This window comes from Pteropus alecto, unplaced genomic scaffold (assembly GCF_000325575.1).
Source record: "Pteropus alecto unplaced genomic scaffold, ASM32557v1 scaffold50, whole genome shotgun sequence".
NCBI classification, from domain to species: Eukaryota; Metazoa; Chordata; class Mammalia; order Chiroptera; family Pteropodidae; genus Pteropus; species Pteropus alecto.
The window spans coordinates 4,247,873-4,268,372 of NW_006431918.1; the positions used below are offsets into that span (position 1 = coordinate 4,247,873).

General features: G+C 38.3%; 1 protein-coding gene across 7 annotated transcripts in view; it reads right to left on the bottom strand.

The window, feature by feature from the left end:
- Positions 1-20,500, bottom strand: part of EXTL3 (exostosin like glycosyltransferase 3) — a 57,746-nt gene that overhangs the window by 25,426 nt on the left and 11,820 nt on the right. For 3 of the 7 annotated variants that reach the window (XM_025042533.1, XM_015585117.2, XM_025042528.1), the window contains 3 exons: positions 12,021-12,113; positions 10,786-10,859; positions 7,780-10,408 (listed from right to left, as the gene is read on the bottom strand). In XM_025042533.1, coding sequence (XP_024898301.1) covers positions 7,780-9,927 — 2,148 coding nt within the window. In that variant the 5' untranslated portion in view covers positions 9,928-10,408; positions 10,786-10,859; positions 12,021-12,113. The remainder of the gene's footprint in view (positions 1-7,779; positions 10,409-10,785; positions 10,860-12,020; positions 12,114-20,500) is intronic. The other 4 variants (XM_025042530.1, XM_006906241.3, XM_025042536.1 and 1 more) reach the window with 2 other exon arrangements.

Sequence of the window (20,500 nt, forward strand, 5' to 3'; positions counted from 1 at the left end):
AGACTTACCTTCAAGTTATTAACTACTGGTGTAATGCTGACCAGAATGCATAGAGCCCAGCATCTGGCATACAGCAGGTGTTCAACATGTTTTATAAGTGAAAGAATGAATAAATGAGTAATTTATCCTTGCTCATTCTATTTTCAAAATATGACGTTTTATAAGTGAAAGAATGAATAAATGAGTAGGAACAGCTAATTTATCCTTGCTCATTCTATTTTCAAAATATGAAATAGACTTGAGACGTTTATATATAACAACTATAAACAGTCAAAATTAGAATTTAACCTAGTTTTCCACAGCAAAAAATCCATCAATCTACAATAATCAAGTCAAGGAGCAATAGTAACATTTATTTTTCTTGTTTTACACACAATGCTCCCTGATGATGCCTCACTAGTTTTTTACCATCATTCATAAAAGCCTTGACTTTCTCATTGTACCTTTCTTCTCAAGTGGAACCGCAATCATGGCCTAGAACCCTACCACATGCAAATGTATTCAAGTGCATCCATGATCAAAAAATAGTGACTTCAGTTAACATTCTGCTTGGTTTGTGAGGAATCCTGGAGTTTATGAATGATAAAAGAACTACTACTCTAATAGGATCCTTTCTCCTAATATGTTAAGAATACATTTGGCTTCTAAATCCATGCATAGTCAGCAAATCCACATTAATTAGCAAAGTATCAACTCACATCATAAATTAGCTACCCTGATAAATCTGATTCTGAGTTAAATAGCTAGCAAGTATCTCCTAATATCTAACGGATTGAAATGTAAGTAGTTATTGCTATGAACAAGGAACAATGGACCAGTTCAACAGTTTAGTAAGTGATAGTTGCTCAAGTGAAGCAGAATAATGAATGTGGATTCAAACGGACTACCTAAATAAGGAATTTTTTATGAAAGCAGCTCATGATAGTCATAGGCCTTTTAGTCAGGTCTTTTAAGTTGGTAGGCAAGAAAACTAGGACATGAAGAGATTATGTGAATTAACTCTAGTCATAAAGTAGACTAAAAACAGAACATAAAAATGTAGAACATACCTGAGAATAAAATTAGAAACTATATGGAAACTATAAAAACACATAATGCTATCTACTAAATCCAGCAATTTGAATAGACTTATAATGTTGTTTTATCTTTAAGATCAAATTTTGCCCAGTCAAACCCAACAGTCACGTCTGCAATAATACAAACACATGCATAATACACTTCAGTAATGAATCCACTTCTGAGAATGAACCTTATGTCAAGCCATCATACAGGCAATAAAGGTAAACAGCTACTAACTTTTGTCCTACCTCCTATTCTTCCCTCTAACTTAAAGAAGTAACCCATCATAGAGCTTGGAAATCAAGAAAATGAGGTCGAAGAAACACATTGTCACGTATGTACCTAGTTGTGAGGTATGTGAAATAGAGCTTAGGTGATTTGGTGGAGAGATGATCCACAGAGGAAGGACAACTGAAAAAGGAGCACTGAAGCTTCTTCCTTTTTCAAGGGATGCATTCATTCAATGAAGTGGTGTGGGCAAAATGTAAGGAAATGCCAAGACAAAAGGTAACACAGTGGACTGGTTTTCCATTGATAGCTCAGTTTAAATTTGAGTCTAATACGGTATAAAAATTATATTATAAAATTATTAAATTATAAAAGCTGCCAACAATCCCTGTGAAACTAGGTAAAACAGCTTAGGTTAGCATTTCAACATCAAATGAGAGAACGCATAATCAAGAGCATGACACTGTGCCTAACTGGCACATAAAAAAATGCTCAAAAATTGTGCGGTTATTGTAACATGAGATTAATACAACCTCTTCCTAATTTGTAAACATTTTATTTATGTATATATATGTATGTAGATGTGTACATACATATAAATATATGTGTAAGTACACACACACACACACACACACACACACACACACACACACACACACACACACACATTCTCTCTGTGCCTTTCCAAGAAATTTGGATTTGGAGATCTAAAACAATAAAATCCTGTCTCAGATTCCTTACTCTGCATTAGTAAAAAGAGTCAATATGAACTAAGAAGGGGAGACATTAACCTAAAGATTTGATTTGTTGCAATTAGTAAATCATTTATGAAATGGGACTTCAGCAATTCTTCAATAATTTTTTGCTATTAATTTCTAATTTCTGGTAGCTTTCTTTTATATACAGCCCATTCTCAAATGGAAAATGAGAAATACAGCATTAGCTACCAAGTTATTAAGTAAAATACTGTCACACACACACACACACACACACACACACAAACCCACCCAGATCACCAATACCTAGTGAAGTCTACTAGACTTTGCACAATCTTAGACCTAAACTGGACAAAGCTTTTCCTGTTAATTTCGCTTAGAAATCACAATTTTAGGAAATTATCATCTGATACATTCAAGTAATATTTTTAAAAGTTGAGTGGGCACAGGTAAAAAATAAATAAAGTGTATCAACTTTCTAGCTTTTAGAATTATCTCTACACTTGCCTCAGGCCTAGCCAGAAGTAAAGCCTTTAACAGCCCAACTGGCAGAGGCCCAAGCCTCAATATTAATGATACCAAGTTTACTACACAGCCAATTTCTCTTCCAGTCTTCCTTTTTTTCCCCTTAGACACTACTAGGGAAATGGTGTTAAAATCACTATCTTGGCATGACATTAAGTTCCCCAAACAGAACTCTCCTTTTTAAATTCTAATATTAAGAGCTGGGAGGGAAAAGGAAAGTGAAAAATAATCTCCATATCGCTATAGTTTTCATTTGGAAAAAATGGCACACTGTGGCCTCACCACTTCCACAGAGATTTTGGAGTCTACTAGGAGGTGTGGTATGCTCATCTCTCAACTCAGCATTTCCACCACTACTGCCCTGGTCCAAGCCACCAACACACCCCTCACATCCAGGCTACTGCAATAGCCTTTCCACTGTTTATGCTCTTTTCCCTTCAGTCCTGATATATTACTCCCCGCTCAAAACCTCCAACGGCACCCTAACACATGTGAAATGAAATCTAGACTCCTTACCATGGCCTACATGGTCCTACATGCGCTGGCCTTTGCTTTCTCCAACCTTTCAAACTCTCCCCTCAAGCACTTCACCCTAGATACACCAGGTATTCTTGCCATGTCTTGAACATGACAAGCTTCTTGCATTTGCCATTCTCTGTATGTTCCTCCAGAATTTACAGTCTATTCCTTCTTCATTCAAGCTTCTGCTCAAATGTCACTTTCTCCAAGAGGCTTTCCCAGGCATCCTGTGTAAATTAGCTGTACCCTTTATGGAAAAAATAATTAAGAATCGAGGGAATGGCAGTCACAAGACTGAGAAATGAGTACACGCTGTAAAGACAAGCAATGTTTTGAGTGAGCAAGACTATACTGTTGATAACTGAAAAATGTCCCCTTCATAACAGCCAAAGTTTTAAAACTCCAAGAGGACAGATTTTGACATTCTCATTTCCACAGAATGCTCCCACAAGGCCACACTATTTACTACTATTTTCCAGAATATAAAGCAGAGTGAGGAAGGTGTGTTAACTGGTCAGAATAAAATAACAACTCAAACCAAAATTTTGGGTGGGACTATGACTCTAGAGATCACTTGGAAGTTTCTACTGGATGACTCAATAAACTCCGACCAGACCCAATCCTCCTACAGATAGTAACTACAAACTCTGGACAAAAATACCAAGAAAATAAATTATCTAAGGCACTAGACAGTGAACAGCAACGGCAAATTACAAAGGAGAGCTGCAATTTAGGAAGGAATTACCAACATGGGGAGAATCAGAATTCTCTTACCCAGAGAGTGGGCCAGAGTTGGTACCACTCAGGACAGCTTCAACTCACATACAACACCAAGTCTTTCTGGCCTGAAGAATAAGAGGGAAGAATTTGGGGCAACCACAGACCCTGGAAAGAAAGTAGATTCCAGAAAGGAGAGAGTCAGGTAGGGGGAGCTCCAAGTCCTATGTATAAACTGCCCAATCTCTGGCCCACCCCTAAACCATACATGCATGGTGCTGTTTGTAAGCAGACCAGCTAAATGAATTGCCTGGTAAAACTAAAATACTTTTCAGAAAATAAAACAAAATTCACAGTCTTCACAACACAATATTCACAAGGTTTAATACAAAGTTGTCTGGTATACAAAGAGCCAGAAAAACATAACCCAGAAAAAAGAAAAAAGAAAATCAATTAAAATAAATCCCCAAATGACCCATATATTGGAATTAGCTGTTAAAAGAGACAAAGATGTTAAAGTAGCTATCATAACTATTTTAATGAAGTAAAGTATACTCAGAATGGAAAAAAAGACAAGAAATCTAAGCAGAGAAACAAACTTATTTAAAATAATATGGAAATTCAGGAACTGGAAAATACAATATCAGCACTAGCTTACCCATAGAATAGACACAAAAGTCAGTGACCTTGATGATAGATCAACAGAAATTATCAAAACTGGAGAAAAAAAGATTTTTAAAAAATGAACAAAGCCACTGAGAACTGCGGGACAACATCAAAATGTCTAATACACGTGTAATGGAATCCCCAAAGGAGAGGAGAAAGAGAATGGGGCAGAAAAATACATCTAATTAATGAATTTCCTAAAATATGATAAAAAACAAATTGACAGATTCAAGAAGCTTAGTCAACATCAACCAAAATACAAATGAAAGAGAACCATGCCAAGGCACTGCTGAAAACCAAACAGAAGGGAAAAAATTTGAAAGCAGAGAACAACACATGACAGAAACAAAAATTCGAAAACCCTTGACTTATCATCAGAAACAATGGAGGCCTAGAAACAGTGGAACATCTTCGAGATGCATGAAAATGATGGTCCCCAAGCTATTAAGGGAGTTTTTCAAGAATAGCCTTTAAATCCCTTGGCACAATAGTACTCTCTATTTGACTGACTTCCATTAGATATTCTTTGTTGTTACACTCCAGGAGCTATGAAAACTGATTCAACTGTTCACAAAACAGGCACGAGACAGAAAGCAGTCACCACCCACCATTGCCACCTCTTTTCAGAAAGCCCACACCATTCAGATGAAACATCTACTTCAATTGGTAGCATTACCTCCATCTCTCTCAGTGGAATCCTATCACCTTGGCCAGGCCCTATCCCATTTGAACTGAAATTCTCTTTATGAAAGGCATTTGGGGCAGGAGTGTCCAGGAATGGTGGCAGTAAAGATCACATTCATTCCAAGCCAGATCCGGTGTAGTTTCTCCTCTGTTATGTAAATAATAGTAATGAGGGATTTTAATATATAAATCCCAGTAGGTACCCCTAAGACAATCTTCCTCCACTCAAACAACTAGGGCTCAACAGATTTCATAGTCCACAAAAAGCCAGCATTGATTCCTATTGCTTAGATGGGAATCTGAGCATGAGAAGCACAATTGCCCAGCATTTTCTAAAATAGCATGTGGATTATTGGGTTGCTTCACTCAGCCAATATGCTCATTTCAAATCATTTTCCCTGAAGGACTGAAATCTGAGAGATTGCCTAGGAATCACCCTGCTGCTAATTTTATAAAGACCTGTTAACTATAATGTAATGGATAGGGTACATCTGCATCCTAGGTGGAAAAACTACTCCGAGATGTCTCTTAATGGCACCAATTTTCCACAGGAGAGAGAGCTGCCAGTCTCTCTGAGCCCTGATATCTAGGTAGTGTTGGCTCCATGCCCAAGAGGTCAGCAATTCAACTGCCGCTCCCAAAAACTCTACCTCTTTTAAATAGAAAGCATAATCAAAATATTTAGAGGATGAAGTGAAATTCTCTAGTTTGAAACTGTTTCCTCTTTTTCAAAGAACTAGAAAAAACTTGTATCGCTAATATGAGCAAGCTATTCAGAATGGCCCCACATTTGGAAAGTTTCTGGCATTTTCCCACTAGGCAGTGTATCATTGCAATGAGCTGCCCAGTAATCAAAGAGAACTACTTATTTCCCACCGGAGTTAAAAGAAGGGATTAGTTCTGGTAAGTTCTCTGACAAATTTTGGTCATTGTTAACTGGGGTGGCATCAGGCTTCTCTACATCCTTATCACATTCAGAAAAAACTCAGGAAAAATGGAAAACAAAGGCTCCTTTATTATTCTATTTGAGCAGCATCTACCTTCCACGGAACATTTTTTTTTTTATTTCAGTGACATTCAAAATGGGGAGTAAAATTTGCTTGAGAAGAGGTCTATTAAAAAACTCCCCATTTACAAGACTTTTCTTGATATACAAGATAAATTCTGGGATCTAAAGATTTTAGAACCCTATGCAGTCTTTGAATAGACTCAGATTATAAATTTAATTAAATGAAATCCAAGAAAAGATTAGCAGTAGTAAGCAAGTAGCAGTAAGAATTTAAAACAAAGGTTTGTATAGGAGAAAGTAGGCAGTAACAGCTATGACACAAAGGAAAATCATGGAGAGGACACAAGTAGCCTTATCAGGGAAGTGAGTTAAAGCTGTCCATAACATAGGCAGAATATCCATACTGCCTTCTATTTCCTTTGACAATGAAGGATAAGTAGAAATCAAATAATTATTGGACACCTTTTTAAGATTCCCTACTTGTATTATCTCCGATTCCTCTCTGATCTTGAATTCAAAGAAGTTAATTAACTTATCGAAGATCAAAAAATGACTAATCCCAGGTCTATAAATCACTCCAAACCTCATACTTTTCTATTATAACAACCTCCTGCTTGAAAAATATTTCACATGAATTAGTTCCTCAATAAAATAAAATTTTTAAAAACTGAGCTAATCCAAACATTCCCTTTCCGGACAAATTCTTCCTAAAAACGACACTAATTTTCTTAGGTAAGCTTCTAGCAAGGCCCATCAGTCCATCTCCCCTTCTCTGCTACCTGTTTCTGGAAAGTACCTATTCTGCAGCTGGCAGTTTCTTAAGACCTTCCCTAAGGTCTCGCAGTTAAATGAAATGGGTAATCTTCTAGATTGTCCAATTTACATAGGAAGGTGGATAAAGTACTCAGAACCAAGCTCTACCTTTGTATTTGGCTATATTTTTCCAGTAAAATACAGCATCCTAACCATGACAGATGGGAGTAAAGAATGAGAAAGAACCTGCAAAACACTTCAGAAAAGGTTCAAGATCTCCGACTCCCAAATATAAACCCCGACTCCAGTCTTCCAAAAGACTTCTATAATATCCTGGTAAATGACACAGGTCTTCTTCCTAAATCCTTTGAAGGTGATTAAAACTGCAGCTTCTAGAGTCAGATATACTAAAGTTCAGCTCCTCCATTACTAATCAAGACCTCAGTCAAAATAATTAACCTAAGCCTGTTTCCATAGATATAAAATGAAGAAATCACGATAATAAGTCTTATAAATGCTATATTACAGTGCCTAGATCAAAAGTGCTTCTTAAATGTTAGCTTTTCATCATCATTCGCATTATCAACATCTTCGTTATGGAGTAACTGAAGGGATTTCATAAACCTTTATGGGACTAGCACCAATTTCCATTTTGGAGAGTCTTAGTAGATTTAGGAAATGAGTAGCAAAGATGAAACTGGCAAGGTCTAAAAGTGCTAAAAAAGCAGCAAGCAGAAATTTCAGGGGGAAAATATCTATACAGGTTAAAACAAGTATATGTGAATATATACAGAGAGAGAGGGAGGAGAAAGAGGGGTATATATCTATACAGGCTTACAGCAAAGGGATTAAGAGTGAAATATTATCTCATGCAGTAAAACAAACTGCTCATTTTTCTATTACCATGATGGGGACGCCAATGTCAGGCCACAGAAGGTCCTCTGATGGCAGCTTGGGAGAATTCCACACCACCACTACCTTGTTCAGGTAAGGGAGGCCATTCAACCTCTCTAAAGAGTTCATAAGCACTTCCTCCCGCTCGTAAGTCAACATCACTACGGTGAACTGCTCTCGTGGAACATTGCCTCCAAGCGCTGCCTGAAACTCCTTGCCAGAACCCCCAGCTCCACCACCAATTGGCCGAAATCCAGTCCCTGAGCCCAAGAATTTGGCCTCGGAGGGCAACACAGGGTCAAAGGGTGTGTGGGGGAAAAGATGGAAAGGCCCTGGAGCAGAATTCCAGCTGCGGTAAAAGTCAGTGACAGTCAGAGTGAAGTTGCGGAGGTATCTGGGTGAGGCATAAGGCGGCTCAGTTTCTACTGGCCCCAGGTCCAGGTCCCCATTGTCCGCCATGTTGGGGTCCGTTCCAGCCGCTTTGCCTGAACGATGGGGGATCTCAGCTGCTGCCTCTTCCCGGATGGGAGCGGCTGGGATCTGTATGCGAGTCCTAATCATAGCCAGTACAGTATTGAAAATACTGTCGGCGGTGGAGAAGTAAGTCTCCCAGAGGAAGCGGCCTTGCCGCCTCATAGTCAGTAGATCGCTATCTGAGAGACTTCTTAACAGGAAGTGAACCTCCGTAACACGTGGCTTGGGCACCACCAGGGCTGCCTCATTCCACTGCAGCATGTCCTGGTAAGGAAGCTGTACCTGCTCCCCCAGCACAACTGGGACAGCACCGACTTCCAGGGCTTCGAAGAGCCGTGTCGCACACCCAGATGAAATAACCAAGTGCGGGTCTCCGGGAGTGATAATGAGGGCAAAGGTGGAAAGCTTCAGTAATTCTAAGCGGTCCTCCCGCTCCCCGCACAGTGCCCACTCCGTAGGCAGACTGGGTTTAGGCTGGATTTTGCAGGTAAATTCTACGAGGACCTGATCTAGTTTGCTGTCCTGCACAGCCTTTAGGGTGGCAATGATACGATCATCATAGTCAGCTGGGGGGTCACCCTCCATTTCCTCTTCAAAGGAGCGGGCCTCCTGAAGGCTGGATCTCAGTGATTCAATCTTCTCGCCCTGGAAGGTGAAGAGATATTTCCGCTTAACCGGCACCTGTGGTGGGATTTCCATGAAGTTGGGCTCTGACATGGCATGGACTAGTGGTGATACTACCAAGTCAAAGCCAGGCCTGTACTGGGCAGCAAAGAAAGTTGACTGGGCCACCATGGCACGGCCTGTACTGACATTATACAGTAAATTCTGTGTATCTGACTTCCGTGACAGATTGATGATGACATGGTTGTGTCCATCTGTCCGCCAATGTGGTAAAGAATACAACTGCTTCTCAAGTCCAGCAGGCCGCAGTGCTACCGGCTCCTGCATTTCTCCCACTAATATTACATAGAGACAGGCAATGTCTGCATTTTCTGTAACATAAACATTGGCTCGTGCTGTAGCCTGAAAAGCTTGTTTGACCAAGGGATCCAGGTAGCTGCCAAAAGCCAACTGGTCACTGTCATAAACATAGACTGGAAAACCAGAGGTGAGAGGACAACGAGAATAATCAAAACAATTGTGCAGCCGGCAACTCCGTGTGACCTTTGGAGGAGGAAGGCCAGCATCGTCCTTCTCTGGGAGCAATCGGATGGGCAGAGAAAGCTTGGGCTGATTTTGGGCCATTAGCTCTTTGTAAGAGTGCTCAGTCTGGCTGATGACATTCTTAAGCTGAAGCAGGTCCTGCTTGGCATTCTCAATACTCTTCTTACATGCTTCAATCTTCAGATTCAGCTTGGCTATTTCGCTGTTCAGCTCTTGCCTCTTGGCTTCCAGCTGCAGGAGCTCTTCACTTACAGACTCACGAATTCGGCAAAGATCTAGCACATGCTTTACTTCACACAGCTCATTACCAGCCCGTGGGCCAAAAATCCGCTTGCCAGCTTCATCAGCCTCATCCAGAGTGGTAAGATAATAGTGAGCAATGAGGGGAAAGAAAACCAGAATGATGAAGAGCGTAAAACTGAGCCACGTGAGTCGGATACGGTTGGACCACCGTAACATACAGGTTTGACCTCCATTCCCCACTCCCCCATTCCGCAACATGGTATAGCCCGTCATGAGTTCCTTTGTGGCTCTTGCCCGCTCTGATCACGTTGGGTCACTCGCCATAACCATGGGTTTCTATTAGTCAAAACTCAATCTCTTTTCACTTGCACGTTTTCATAAGAGTTAGTATGTTCTCTGTACAAGGCACCAAATAAAACGGAAATTTCATTTTCCTCAGCTGTAACTGAAATGGTCTCTGACTCTATTCCAGCAGATATTAAGTTCTGCTTGTTGACCAAAGGACCTGTCCTTAATCTTTATCAAATGGTAAAAGGTACCACATTGTCGATGAGATGAAAAGAAGGAGGTCCCTGATGATGAAACCCAGGAAAAATAACCTGGAATCAGACAGACTTTTTCAACTGCCATAGCTCTTGTTCCTTGGTTTGGCTGACCAACAAATATGCATAGTTACTATTCGCAATTATAAAGTAGCTGGTTAGGACAGAAATAAATGCCAGCCTGTGATCGATGTCATTGCCAATAACCAAGCCTGCAAAAGAGAGAGAACCATGTCAGTCTGGAAGAGATTATGTTCAACAACCCTGCCCTCCCCCAGTTCATTTCTAGAAAATGCTTAAATCTTTTAAGATGAAACAATGGTTGGAACATTGGCATGTGTCTCACTGAACATTTTAAGTCCAACATAGTTTTTGTTTGGTATGGATATTTTACTTGTGGTTACTAAGAAATGAATAAGGTAAGTGTCCAAAACCAGCCTCGGTTTTTTTTTACACACACACTCCTTTCTTCTTATTTAACTGGATATAGAGCAGCATTAGAGCCCTATAAATGATGTTCAACTACATTCAACAGAGGGCAAAGATGTTTGCAACAATTTGTTATTCTAGACTTAGGCATCATCTTTACCTGAGGAGAAACATCTTCCCATCCAGCCTTGGTAGCTATGTTCGTTCCTAACATGAAAGTCTCCTTTTGAACTACTTAAAAAAAAGAGAGAGAGAGACACTGTAAGCAGCTCAATTTATAATATTCAGGGTTGAAAGGAGTCGCACAAAACTCTTTTGAGCTTGACGCTGTAATAGATGCAATAATCCAGAGTCAAAATGTATTTCCCAGTTTGCTTCTCCTTTATCTTGTTAGACATCATGTATTCCTTCTTAAAATATAAATAGTAACTTGGTCTTTTAGAAAGAACCCTATATTTAGAAATAAGGGGCATTTTTCCTATCCTTTGGAGACAGACTTGCTATCAGACCTTATGCCTCAGTTTCCTAATCTCCTAAAATGGAGATATATCTATGGTGATAGCAATAATCTATTCTGTTGTTACGACAATAAAGAACAGGGGATGCAAGGGTACTTGAGGCTAATACATCCTGAAACAACAGTCCCAGTCCTGTTCTCTTACCAGACTTTACTATCACAGGCTACAGAAGTTTTTCACTTGCTTTCACCTCAAACTGAACATACCTAGAATTGAATTCATAATACTCTGTGCCAAAGAATACTGCCAATTTCTTTCATTCATTTCCTCCAAAGTATTTACCTTAGCAAGTCTAAGACATGCTAAGTATAACTGCAGGAGAATCCAGAATATAAAATACTCCTTGATCTCATGGCATTTCCTTTAGCCTAAGAGATAAGATACAAATGAACAGCAAGGGTACTTCTACAGGCAGTATAAAATAAGTAGTACTTCAGAGATAATCAGTCTCTAGCTTCCACCTTTGTTAAAGATGTGTAACTACTAAAGTTTTGACAGTTTTCTCTCCCTTTAAATAAAAATTAAAAGTTGATGACGATGTTACTAAAATGCTCACGTAAACAGAGCAAGAGATAAGGACAACAAAATAATAACAAAAAACATCGATCATGTTTGGTTAGCTGTTAATTATCCAAGTTTAGATCATCCTAAATCTGGATGATCTAAACTTGGATAATTAACAGCTAACCAAACATCCCAAAGAAGTGAGGTCAATATTTCTAAAGCATTATGCTTTTAATTCAAAGGTTAAAATCTCTTATTGTTTTCAAAAGAATATTCTCTGCATTTATGATCAAATCATAACAAAGAAAGAATGAAATGGAGGAAAAAAGGAAGATATAATCAAGGCAATTCAGTTGAGTCTTTCCCTCCTTACCATATGCTTCAGGATCCTTCCTTTTTCTGACACATGCTGCATTATATTTCAGTATATAATTTCTTGAAATAGTGAACTCCGGGGCTTGCTGCCCTGAGAGAAAATAGAAAGTGACACGCTATTAGAAAAATACTCAATACGGAAGGTGCTATTTTAAAGAATTTATTTACTCTCCACTATTAAAAGGCTTCCCTTATGTATATAAGGTGACCAAAGAATTTAGTGTCCAAAGTGAGACACTCTTTAATGTGAAAAGGGTACTACTATTAAATACACTGGGACAACAGGCACAAATTGGCACTTTCGAAGGCAAACTATCCAGATGTATGGTTATCTATTTATGTGCCCTAAAACAGAATAAACCGAAACACTGAAATTTAAAAAAGTCCTTATCTTTTAAAAGTATATACTGATATATCTACAAAGGATAAAATTTATCTGGAATTGGCTTTAAAATAAACAGGATGAGGGTGGTGAGGAGCGTTTGGAGATGTAGATGAAATAAGATTAGCCATGAGCTAATGGTTGTTGACACTAAATGATGGGGATACCTGTGGGTTCATTGTCTACTATGCTCTCTGCTTTTACATGTTTAAATTTTTTCCTATTAAAAAATCAAAAACATATTACACAGTCTAAACAAAATGTTTTTTTAAAGTCATTTGAAGACTGACTATATTTAATCTAATATTGCTAGTGCTACCAACTTATATATAAACAGAGCTGGAAAAAGCAGCAAATGTTCTAATGGAAACCAATATTCAACAATGATTCAAAACAATTTATCCCCATCAGGTTCCATTTCTTTTACTGGAATAAAGCAAAAGTGTCATTAATGTGCAATAGCATGAACTTTCTTTTCTAAACAGCTAATTCAATTATTTCAAGCACAAAAGAAAATCCCCAGAATGTCTTCTTCTGTCATTCTCTGGAAAATGACAATGACAGTACTAAGATCTAGAAACGTCACTGAAACATTGATAAGGTGCAATCTCCACAGAGATTTTTACTCCAATACCATGTACAAGTCTCATTATTTCTCAGTTGTCTGCAATAACACTGAATGCCTAACTTGTCAGCCTACCTCCCTCCCCCGACAATGCGTTCAACACGCAGCAACCAGAATTGTCTTCTTAAAACATGAATAAGACCATGCTTCTCCCTCTTTAAATCTTTCAATGGCTTCTCATTGTACTGCCAGGCCCTTCATAACTAGCTCCTGAACACCTAATTTCATTTGCCATCACTGTTCCACCAGCTCACTCAACTTCAGCAACACTCACCTCCATTCAATTCCTCACCACCACCAAGCTACCTACATACTTGCTGTTCTTTAGTCTCAAATGCTCTTCCCCAGACGTTTCTCTTGTTGACTTTCTCATCCTTCAGACCTTAACTTTTTTGATATTCCCAAAGTACCCTTTCTTGTCCCTTGACACTGTGGAGAGACCATTCCATGATATGACTGCTATCTGTCCCACAATCTGGACCCGACCCAGAACAAAGGTTGCTTTTTGCAAACCCCCACTTAGAGACTGTCTGATCGTAACTGATAGTCATTCTCATATGAATCAGCATCCCTCCCTTGCCTCCTGCTATGTCCTGGTGCCTGGAAAAGGTTGTTGTCCTAACCTGGTCAAGCATGTAATTACCAGACCTGGTAGCATTCATGCACCAGTAACCATTATTATTCCCCACTTTTACCCTATATAATTCTTTGGTGCCTGCCAAGGAGCTCAAGGATCCATTTTGTCTTGGTGCTGCCCAAGACATGCCTTGTATGTAAGTTTCCCTTATACTAATTACCAGAGTGGAGTGGCCAGCCTTCTTCCTTTCATCTTTCCCCAACCTCTGCTTACCAAGGTCAATTTCAGTGTCGGCGCTTTTCCCTGGGTCTGTTGTGTACTAATAAATACTTTCTGGCATTGATCTATTGATTTTCTTCATAGAATCTTTCCATTTATTTATTACCTACCTTCCCCATCAAAACCTATTCTTTGAAGGCAGGAACCTTGTCTGTTTGGATCATCACTGTATCACAAGTATCCAGCACAGTGTCTGACACACTGTAAGTACTCTATAAATATCTGTTAAATAAATGAATTACATCACTGATCACTTCCACATTCTAAAAACTCTCAGCTTTTCCTTTGATTTCCCAAGATACCATACTTTCTGGCGTTTCACCTATTTCCCGAACTTATTCTCCTGCTGTGATCTGCTAGCCCCAAGTCTTCCTCCTACCTCATACAGAAAGTGCTCCCTACAGCTTTCAACATCATCTGGTAATGAATCCATTCACTTAAACGGCTTCGAGCCCCAAAGTTACTACTCTCATCACAGCCTTTCTGCTTTGCAGGAGCAGACCAGTGTTTCCAGCTCCCTAAAGGATTCCTCTCCAAGGATATATCAGTTACTTTGTGATTGCAAACGCTTCCTCTTTCCAGGAACTTTCAGTTCTGTCCACGGTACCACATTCTTCCAGTCTTACAAACTAGAAACAATGTGAAATACAAGGAAAGAATATAGACTGCAGAGCTAGCCAGCCCTGGATCAAATCCCACCTTTGAAACCTATTAGATGGTCAATTAAGCATTCTGAGACAATTTCTTCATCAGTAAAAAGATAACAATCATGTTTAGGATTGTTATAAAAAATCAGAGATAGTAAATAAAAAATACCCTACGCACCATCTGATATAAAGTAGGCTATTACATATATATGTGTAAAATATATTTTAAATATAAGTAGTATGACCTATCTCTTGACTTTTGTCACTACTGGCTGATATTTTAGCTTCACCCTGTTTTTTTATGTTCTCAATATTAGCCCTTATTATTATTAATAGAATTCCTGCCTGTTTAGATTCACCCACATAATTACCAATTTCCTTATCAGAATTCTACTCATTTTTGCATTTATTTCCTTCCTTCTTGTTTCCTTTTCCCTGATGTAGTTCCTTCAGTAAGAGTGTTGGTGGTAAACTGTTTTTATGTGAAAACACTTTATTTTATCCCTAAATCTTTTTTTTTTTACATTTTACTTATTTATTTATTTATTTATTTGGTGACATTGGTTAACGAAATCCATTGTTTCAGCTGTACACTTTAACAGTAAGGCATATATATATTTACACTATGTGCTCACCTCTCATAGTTAGATTTCTTTCTGTCACCACGTATTTGACCCCCTTTACCCCATCTTCTTCCTCCCTCCCCCCCTCCCCTCTGGTAACCACTAGTCTATTGTCCACGTCCATGAGTCTCTGTTTGTTTGCCCTGTGTTATCCCTAAATCTTGAATAATGATGCAGCTAGACATAAAATCCTAGGTTTATAATTCTCTTCCACCAATACTGAAGAATACTCTAGGTTTCATCATTGCTGTTGAGAAGTGAGATGTCAACTAATTATTGTACCTTGAGGAGAATCTGACAATTTGGTTGTATCCAAGATCTTTTCATCTTTGGAGTTTAGCATGTGTCTACATGTGGAATTTTGGACGGAGGCAGGGATGCTCAGCACTAACTGAACTTTCTGATTCTTAAGATTCATGTTTTTCACCAATCTAGAAAACTCTCAGCATTACCTCTTTGAATATTGCCTCTCATTCTCTTCTTGAACAACTCTAGATGACTGGATATCTACCTGACCTTCTTTCTCTTCCATTCTCCATGTCTTTAAACTTCTCTTTCGTATTTTTTCTTTGTCCTCTGTGCTACCTTCTGGAAATTTTCTCAGATCTATCCAGTTTAGGAGTCAGGAAATTTTTTCAGTAAAGAGCCAGAAAATAATTATTTAAGCCACATATACTGTCATATACACAGTATATGTAGAATATTTTCTTTTGTCTCTTTTTAAAAACCCTTTAAAATTGTAAAACTATTCTTACTATGCAGGCTGTGCAAAAACAGGCTACAACCCAGATTTACCCCACAAGCCATAGTTTACCAACTCCTGATCTACTTCATAAATCTCCCTTCTGTGTCTAAGCTGCTGTTTATCCTCCCCACTGGCTTTTAATTTCAGTTAAGTCCTATTAGCTTTTTTTTTTAATTGGCCTTATTTTAAGACCACATCTATTCTTTCTCATGTTTTCTATTCTTTCTCTTCATGTGTTTAGTTTTTCAGCTGACATTTACTCATAGAGGAATGGTGGATTGTTTCCTCGCATACTTTATAATTCTGTATTGAGTTCATTTTTAGTAGTGCTTCATTTCTGGGAAAACTGTGTGGTCTACACTGAGGACCTGTCCCTCTACAACAGTTTGTGTTTTCCAGATATCTCTATTAAATCATGCCTTACAGCACTTTTTATGTCAATTCTCAATCTGGAGATTCGCCCAGACTCTATGAGTACTGTAAATTTTAACAATTTGTGATATGAATAAAAACCATATGAAGGGAAACTCATGCTCATGAGTTCTCAGTGGATATTCCTTTCACCAACCAATCCAGGATCCAAGCTAAGAAAGATGCCTCTGCATGCTCACGGGCAGATTTTTTCTAATCCACCTACTCCTTTAGTGAATGTTCAGCCCTCTGAACATTCTCTGGTATGAGTTCTAACACTCACAAGCCCAAGGCTTTTTCTTATCTCTGTGGAAACTAAAATGCAAATTACTAAGACTGGCAAACACCCTTATGGGGCTGTGGCATCAGACTGCTCTTCAGATGCTTTTTCAATCCCCAACCCCACCCCACCCCATCCCCACCCACTTTTTCATTTTAATGAGGATTTAACTTTCTTCCTTGAAAGTACAATGTGCACTTTATACAAGGGGGTTTTTATATTTATCTACTCTGCTATTTTGCCAAAACCAGAGACTTCTTCCAGTCTTTTGTCTATGCATAAATAAACATGCTTACAAAAAGGAGATATCTTATGTTCTTTTTTATAATCTGACTTTTTTCACTCCTAACAAGAACAGTCTAACATGCCACATCATTAGACATTCTACTACATGATCATCAATAGTTAAGTATCATCCCACAATACAGAAAGTCCATATGTTTAACCAATCGCTTTCTGTTAGACATTTGTTTCCAATTGTTCATTATTATAATCAATGTTATAACAACTATTCTTGCAGCTATCTTTGCATATATCTGTTATTTCCACAGAAAGAATTTTTTAGCACAAAATTGCTGGGTCAGAGCAAGAATATCTTACCATTTTTTAAATTACTAGCTGCTAGAAAGATGATCATTTATCCTCCCACTAGCAATACAGAGAGCATCCATTTCCCAATAATTCATCAACAATGGTGTGACAGAAATGGTTATTACTCACCAAGTATCTATTTGCTCCCCTACAATTCTCATTCTGCTTTACAGTTTGGTTGGAGCCATAACACTAGTTCTTGCCAAAGAGAATGTGAGTAGAATGTTATTTTTACTACAAAGCAGTTATGAACAGGTATGGATTCTTTCTTCTTCCCACCACTTGAGAGACTGAAAACAAAAAACTCTAAAACTTAAAGTGGCAAGACAGAAGCAACTCAGATCCCAAAGTCACCATTGGAGGAGAGCCACTAAGAAGAGCCACCTGACCCACATTAAACTGTGAAGTGATATAGAAATAAACTTTTCTTACGTTAATCACTAAGCTTTTTGAGTCTATTACTGAGGTTAAGCATTAATTAACCCAATAAATCCAAATGAATGTCATTTCTTTTTTAACTTGACAGTTTAACAGATAAAATGTCATTCTATCGTTTTAATTCACCCTTATTACTGGAGGTCGAACAATTTTTGTTCATTGAGTATCTGTATTTTTTTATGCCAGTTCACATGTTTTGCCAATTTTTCTATTTTTAAAACTGCTTTTTTTTTTTTACCACATTAGTTCCCTGCTTATATCACTGTTCGCCTCACTTTCAAGATCCTCTATAGTCAAGGTTTGTTCTACCCATCCACTCTACTTAAACAATGCCACATATGTTCAAATCATGACTCTTTCGAGCGCTACCCCGACGCACAGAATGAGCTAGCTTGAGTTGTGCTTTTTCTCCAGCGTTCCCCACCTCATTTCCACAAGAGACTCACTGACAGACGCTTGGAATGGCATTCCTCCTCTGCTGCGCTGATTCTCTGGGGCCATTTAAAGTCTTACCTCTATCATAAAGTTTCCTCCAACTACACTGGATTTTTCAACTCTCTAACCTCCCAATATCAGGGGATCCACAACATAACTCTTCATTAGTTTAAGTAATTTATTTCTCTCCAGCTGGATTAAAAACTCCTTATATACTATTTTTCTTTCACCAATTTGGAAACCCCTCTATGGAATACCACAAAGTTCTGGGTACCAAGTAACTGCCCAATAAATCATGACAGTTGAGAGTCTTAGTTGACATTTTCATTCTCAATCAAGTTAAAGATTTAGAGCCTAAATACAGTCTTGGTTCAAGGAAGACAAGCTGTAAAATAAAGAGAGAATTTCACATCTAGGAGGAGGTCTGAAGGCCACACTGGACTTACAGCTAGACTATCTGGCTCAGGACTCAGCACAGCTCTGAGAGTTCAGGAATGTTATGTGATTTCCTCCTCGTGATGTGGAAAACCCTGACCTACCTCAGGATTACTGTGAGGATTAAATATTATAGATGAAAAAATTTGTAGGGCATAGCTAAAGCAGTGCTGAGAGAAAATCTATGTATGAAATGCTTACATTAGAAAAGACAACGTCTCAAAAGAATAACCCTACTCTAGGGTTATTGAGTATGTAGCTCCTTCAAGAACTTAGAAAAAGAACAAAATAAGCAGAAGGAAAGAGACTGTAAAAAGTGGAAATCAATGAAATAAAAAAAGAAAAAGAAAAGAGAAAAATCAGTACATCCTAGAGGTTTGACAAGAATTTTGAAAAACCTGCAAAGGCTGACCAAAAAAAAGTTAAAAGATAACAAATTACCAACATCAGGAAAGAAACAAGGAATATCACTACAGGCCCTGCAGATATGGGAGGTCAGAAGAAGTCATCTCAAGATGTGCTTTTGTGGTATGCAGATTGTTTCTGAGCTAAAGGCAATTTTCGGTTCAGGCTCAAGAGAAACTTCTGCCCCTCCTTTAACTACCTAGAAGAACCTGAATTAACAGCCTTGCCCAAAATAAGAGATTATCAGAGATAATCTCTTTTGACCTATCTACAGGGCAGGACAAACTTCTATTTACTAAGCATCAGTTCTTGCAGTGACCTACAATGACCCTTTGAAGCCCCTCGGGCACTTTACCTCATCTTCCTAGCTCAGTATGTCTTATATAACCTTGTTCCCTTTCTATATCTGAATCTCTCCTGCATGTGGGGTCTCTGACTCTCATGTATGCAGGGTTCCGATACATATGTGTGTACCAAATTTGGTTATTTTTCTCTTGCTAATATATCTCATGTCTACTTGATTACTAAACTGGCAAAAAAAAAAAAAAAAACCTTGAGGGTAGAGGAAAGTTTGTTCCTCCCCAATACAGGCATCGAAAAGATAATAAGGGAAGACTACGACTAATTCCACAAATAAATTCAACAACTTAGATGAAATAGACCAATTCTTTAAAAAACACAAACTACCACAATTCACTCAATATGAAATAGATAATTAGGCCTATCACTATTAAACAGACTTCGTAAAGTCAATTTAAAACTCCCTGAAAAGAAATCTCCCGCCCCAGATGCTTTCACTGGAGAATTCTACTAAATGCTTAAAGAATAAACACCTATTCTATGCAGTTCCTTCCAAAGGAGGAAACACTTCCAAGTTCATTTTATAAACCTAGCATTACCTTGAGACCAAAACCCGATTAAGACAGAACAAGAAGAAAAAAAAAAAACTATAGACAAGCGTCTCTCATGAATATAAACACAAAAATACTTAACAATATACTAGTGAACAGAATTCAGTAACATATAAAAAGAATTAAATTACACTGCATTTAAATAATGTTCACTTAAATAGGGAAGTATAGTTTTAATAGTTAATCTTATCCAGAACCATGAAAATTCTCTCCACTTATGTACAACTTCATTTCTCATATCAAAGTGTTTTGTCATTCTCACCTCCCCTCCCATACTGCATATTAAGTTAATTTGCATTTTATATTTTTTACTCATCCATTCTCCTGGGTCTCCATCCCAACAGTAATTTCTCTAGTTCCTTTCACCACTCCTTAAATACAGTTGTTCCTTGTGGGTTTGTCCATTGTCTGAGTCTCTCTGTCTTCACTTACTAGAGCTTGCCAATTAGTTTCAATTAGCCTCGCTAATTAGATGACTCTCTAATTTACCTCTCTAACCTTGACCTCACTCCTGATGTATCTTTTCCAATATCGAGCAACACAGACAACCATACCTTAATGTTCCAATGTTAGCAAAGGCACATCTCCTCTGAGAATAAGGAGGTTACAGTAGTGTCTTCTCCCAGCAAAGAGAAAAAATTCAAAATACTTGTAGACAAAGATTCTTCATTAAGATCATGGCTGATGCCCTACT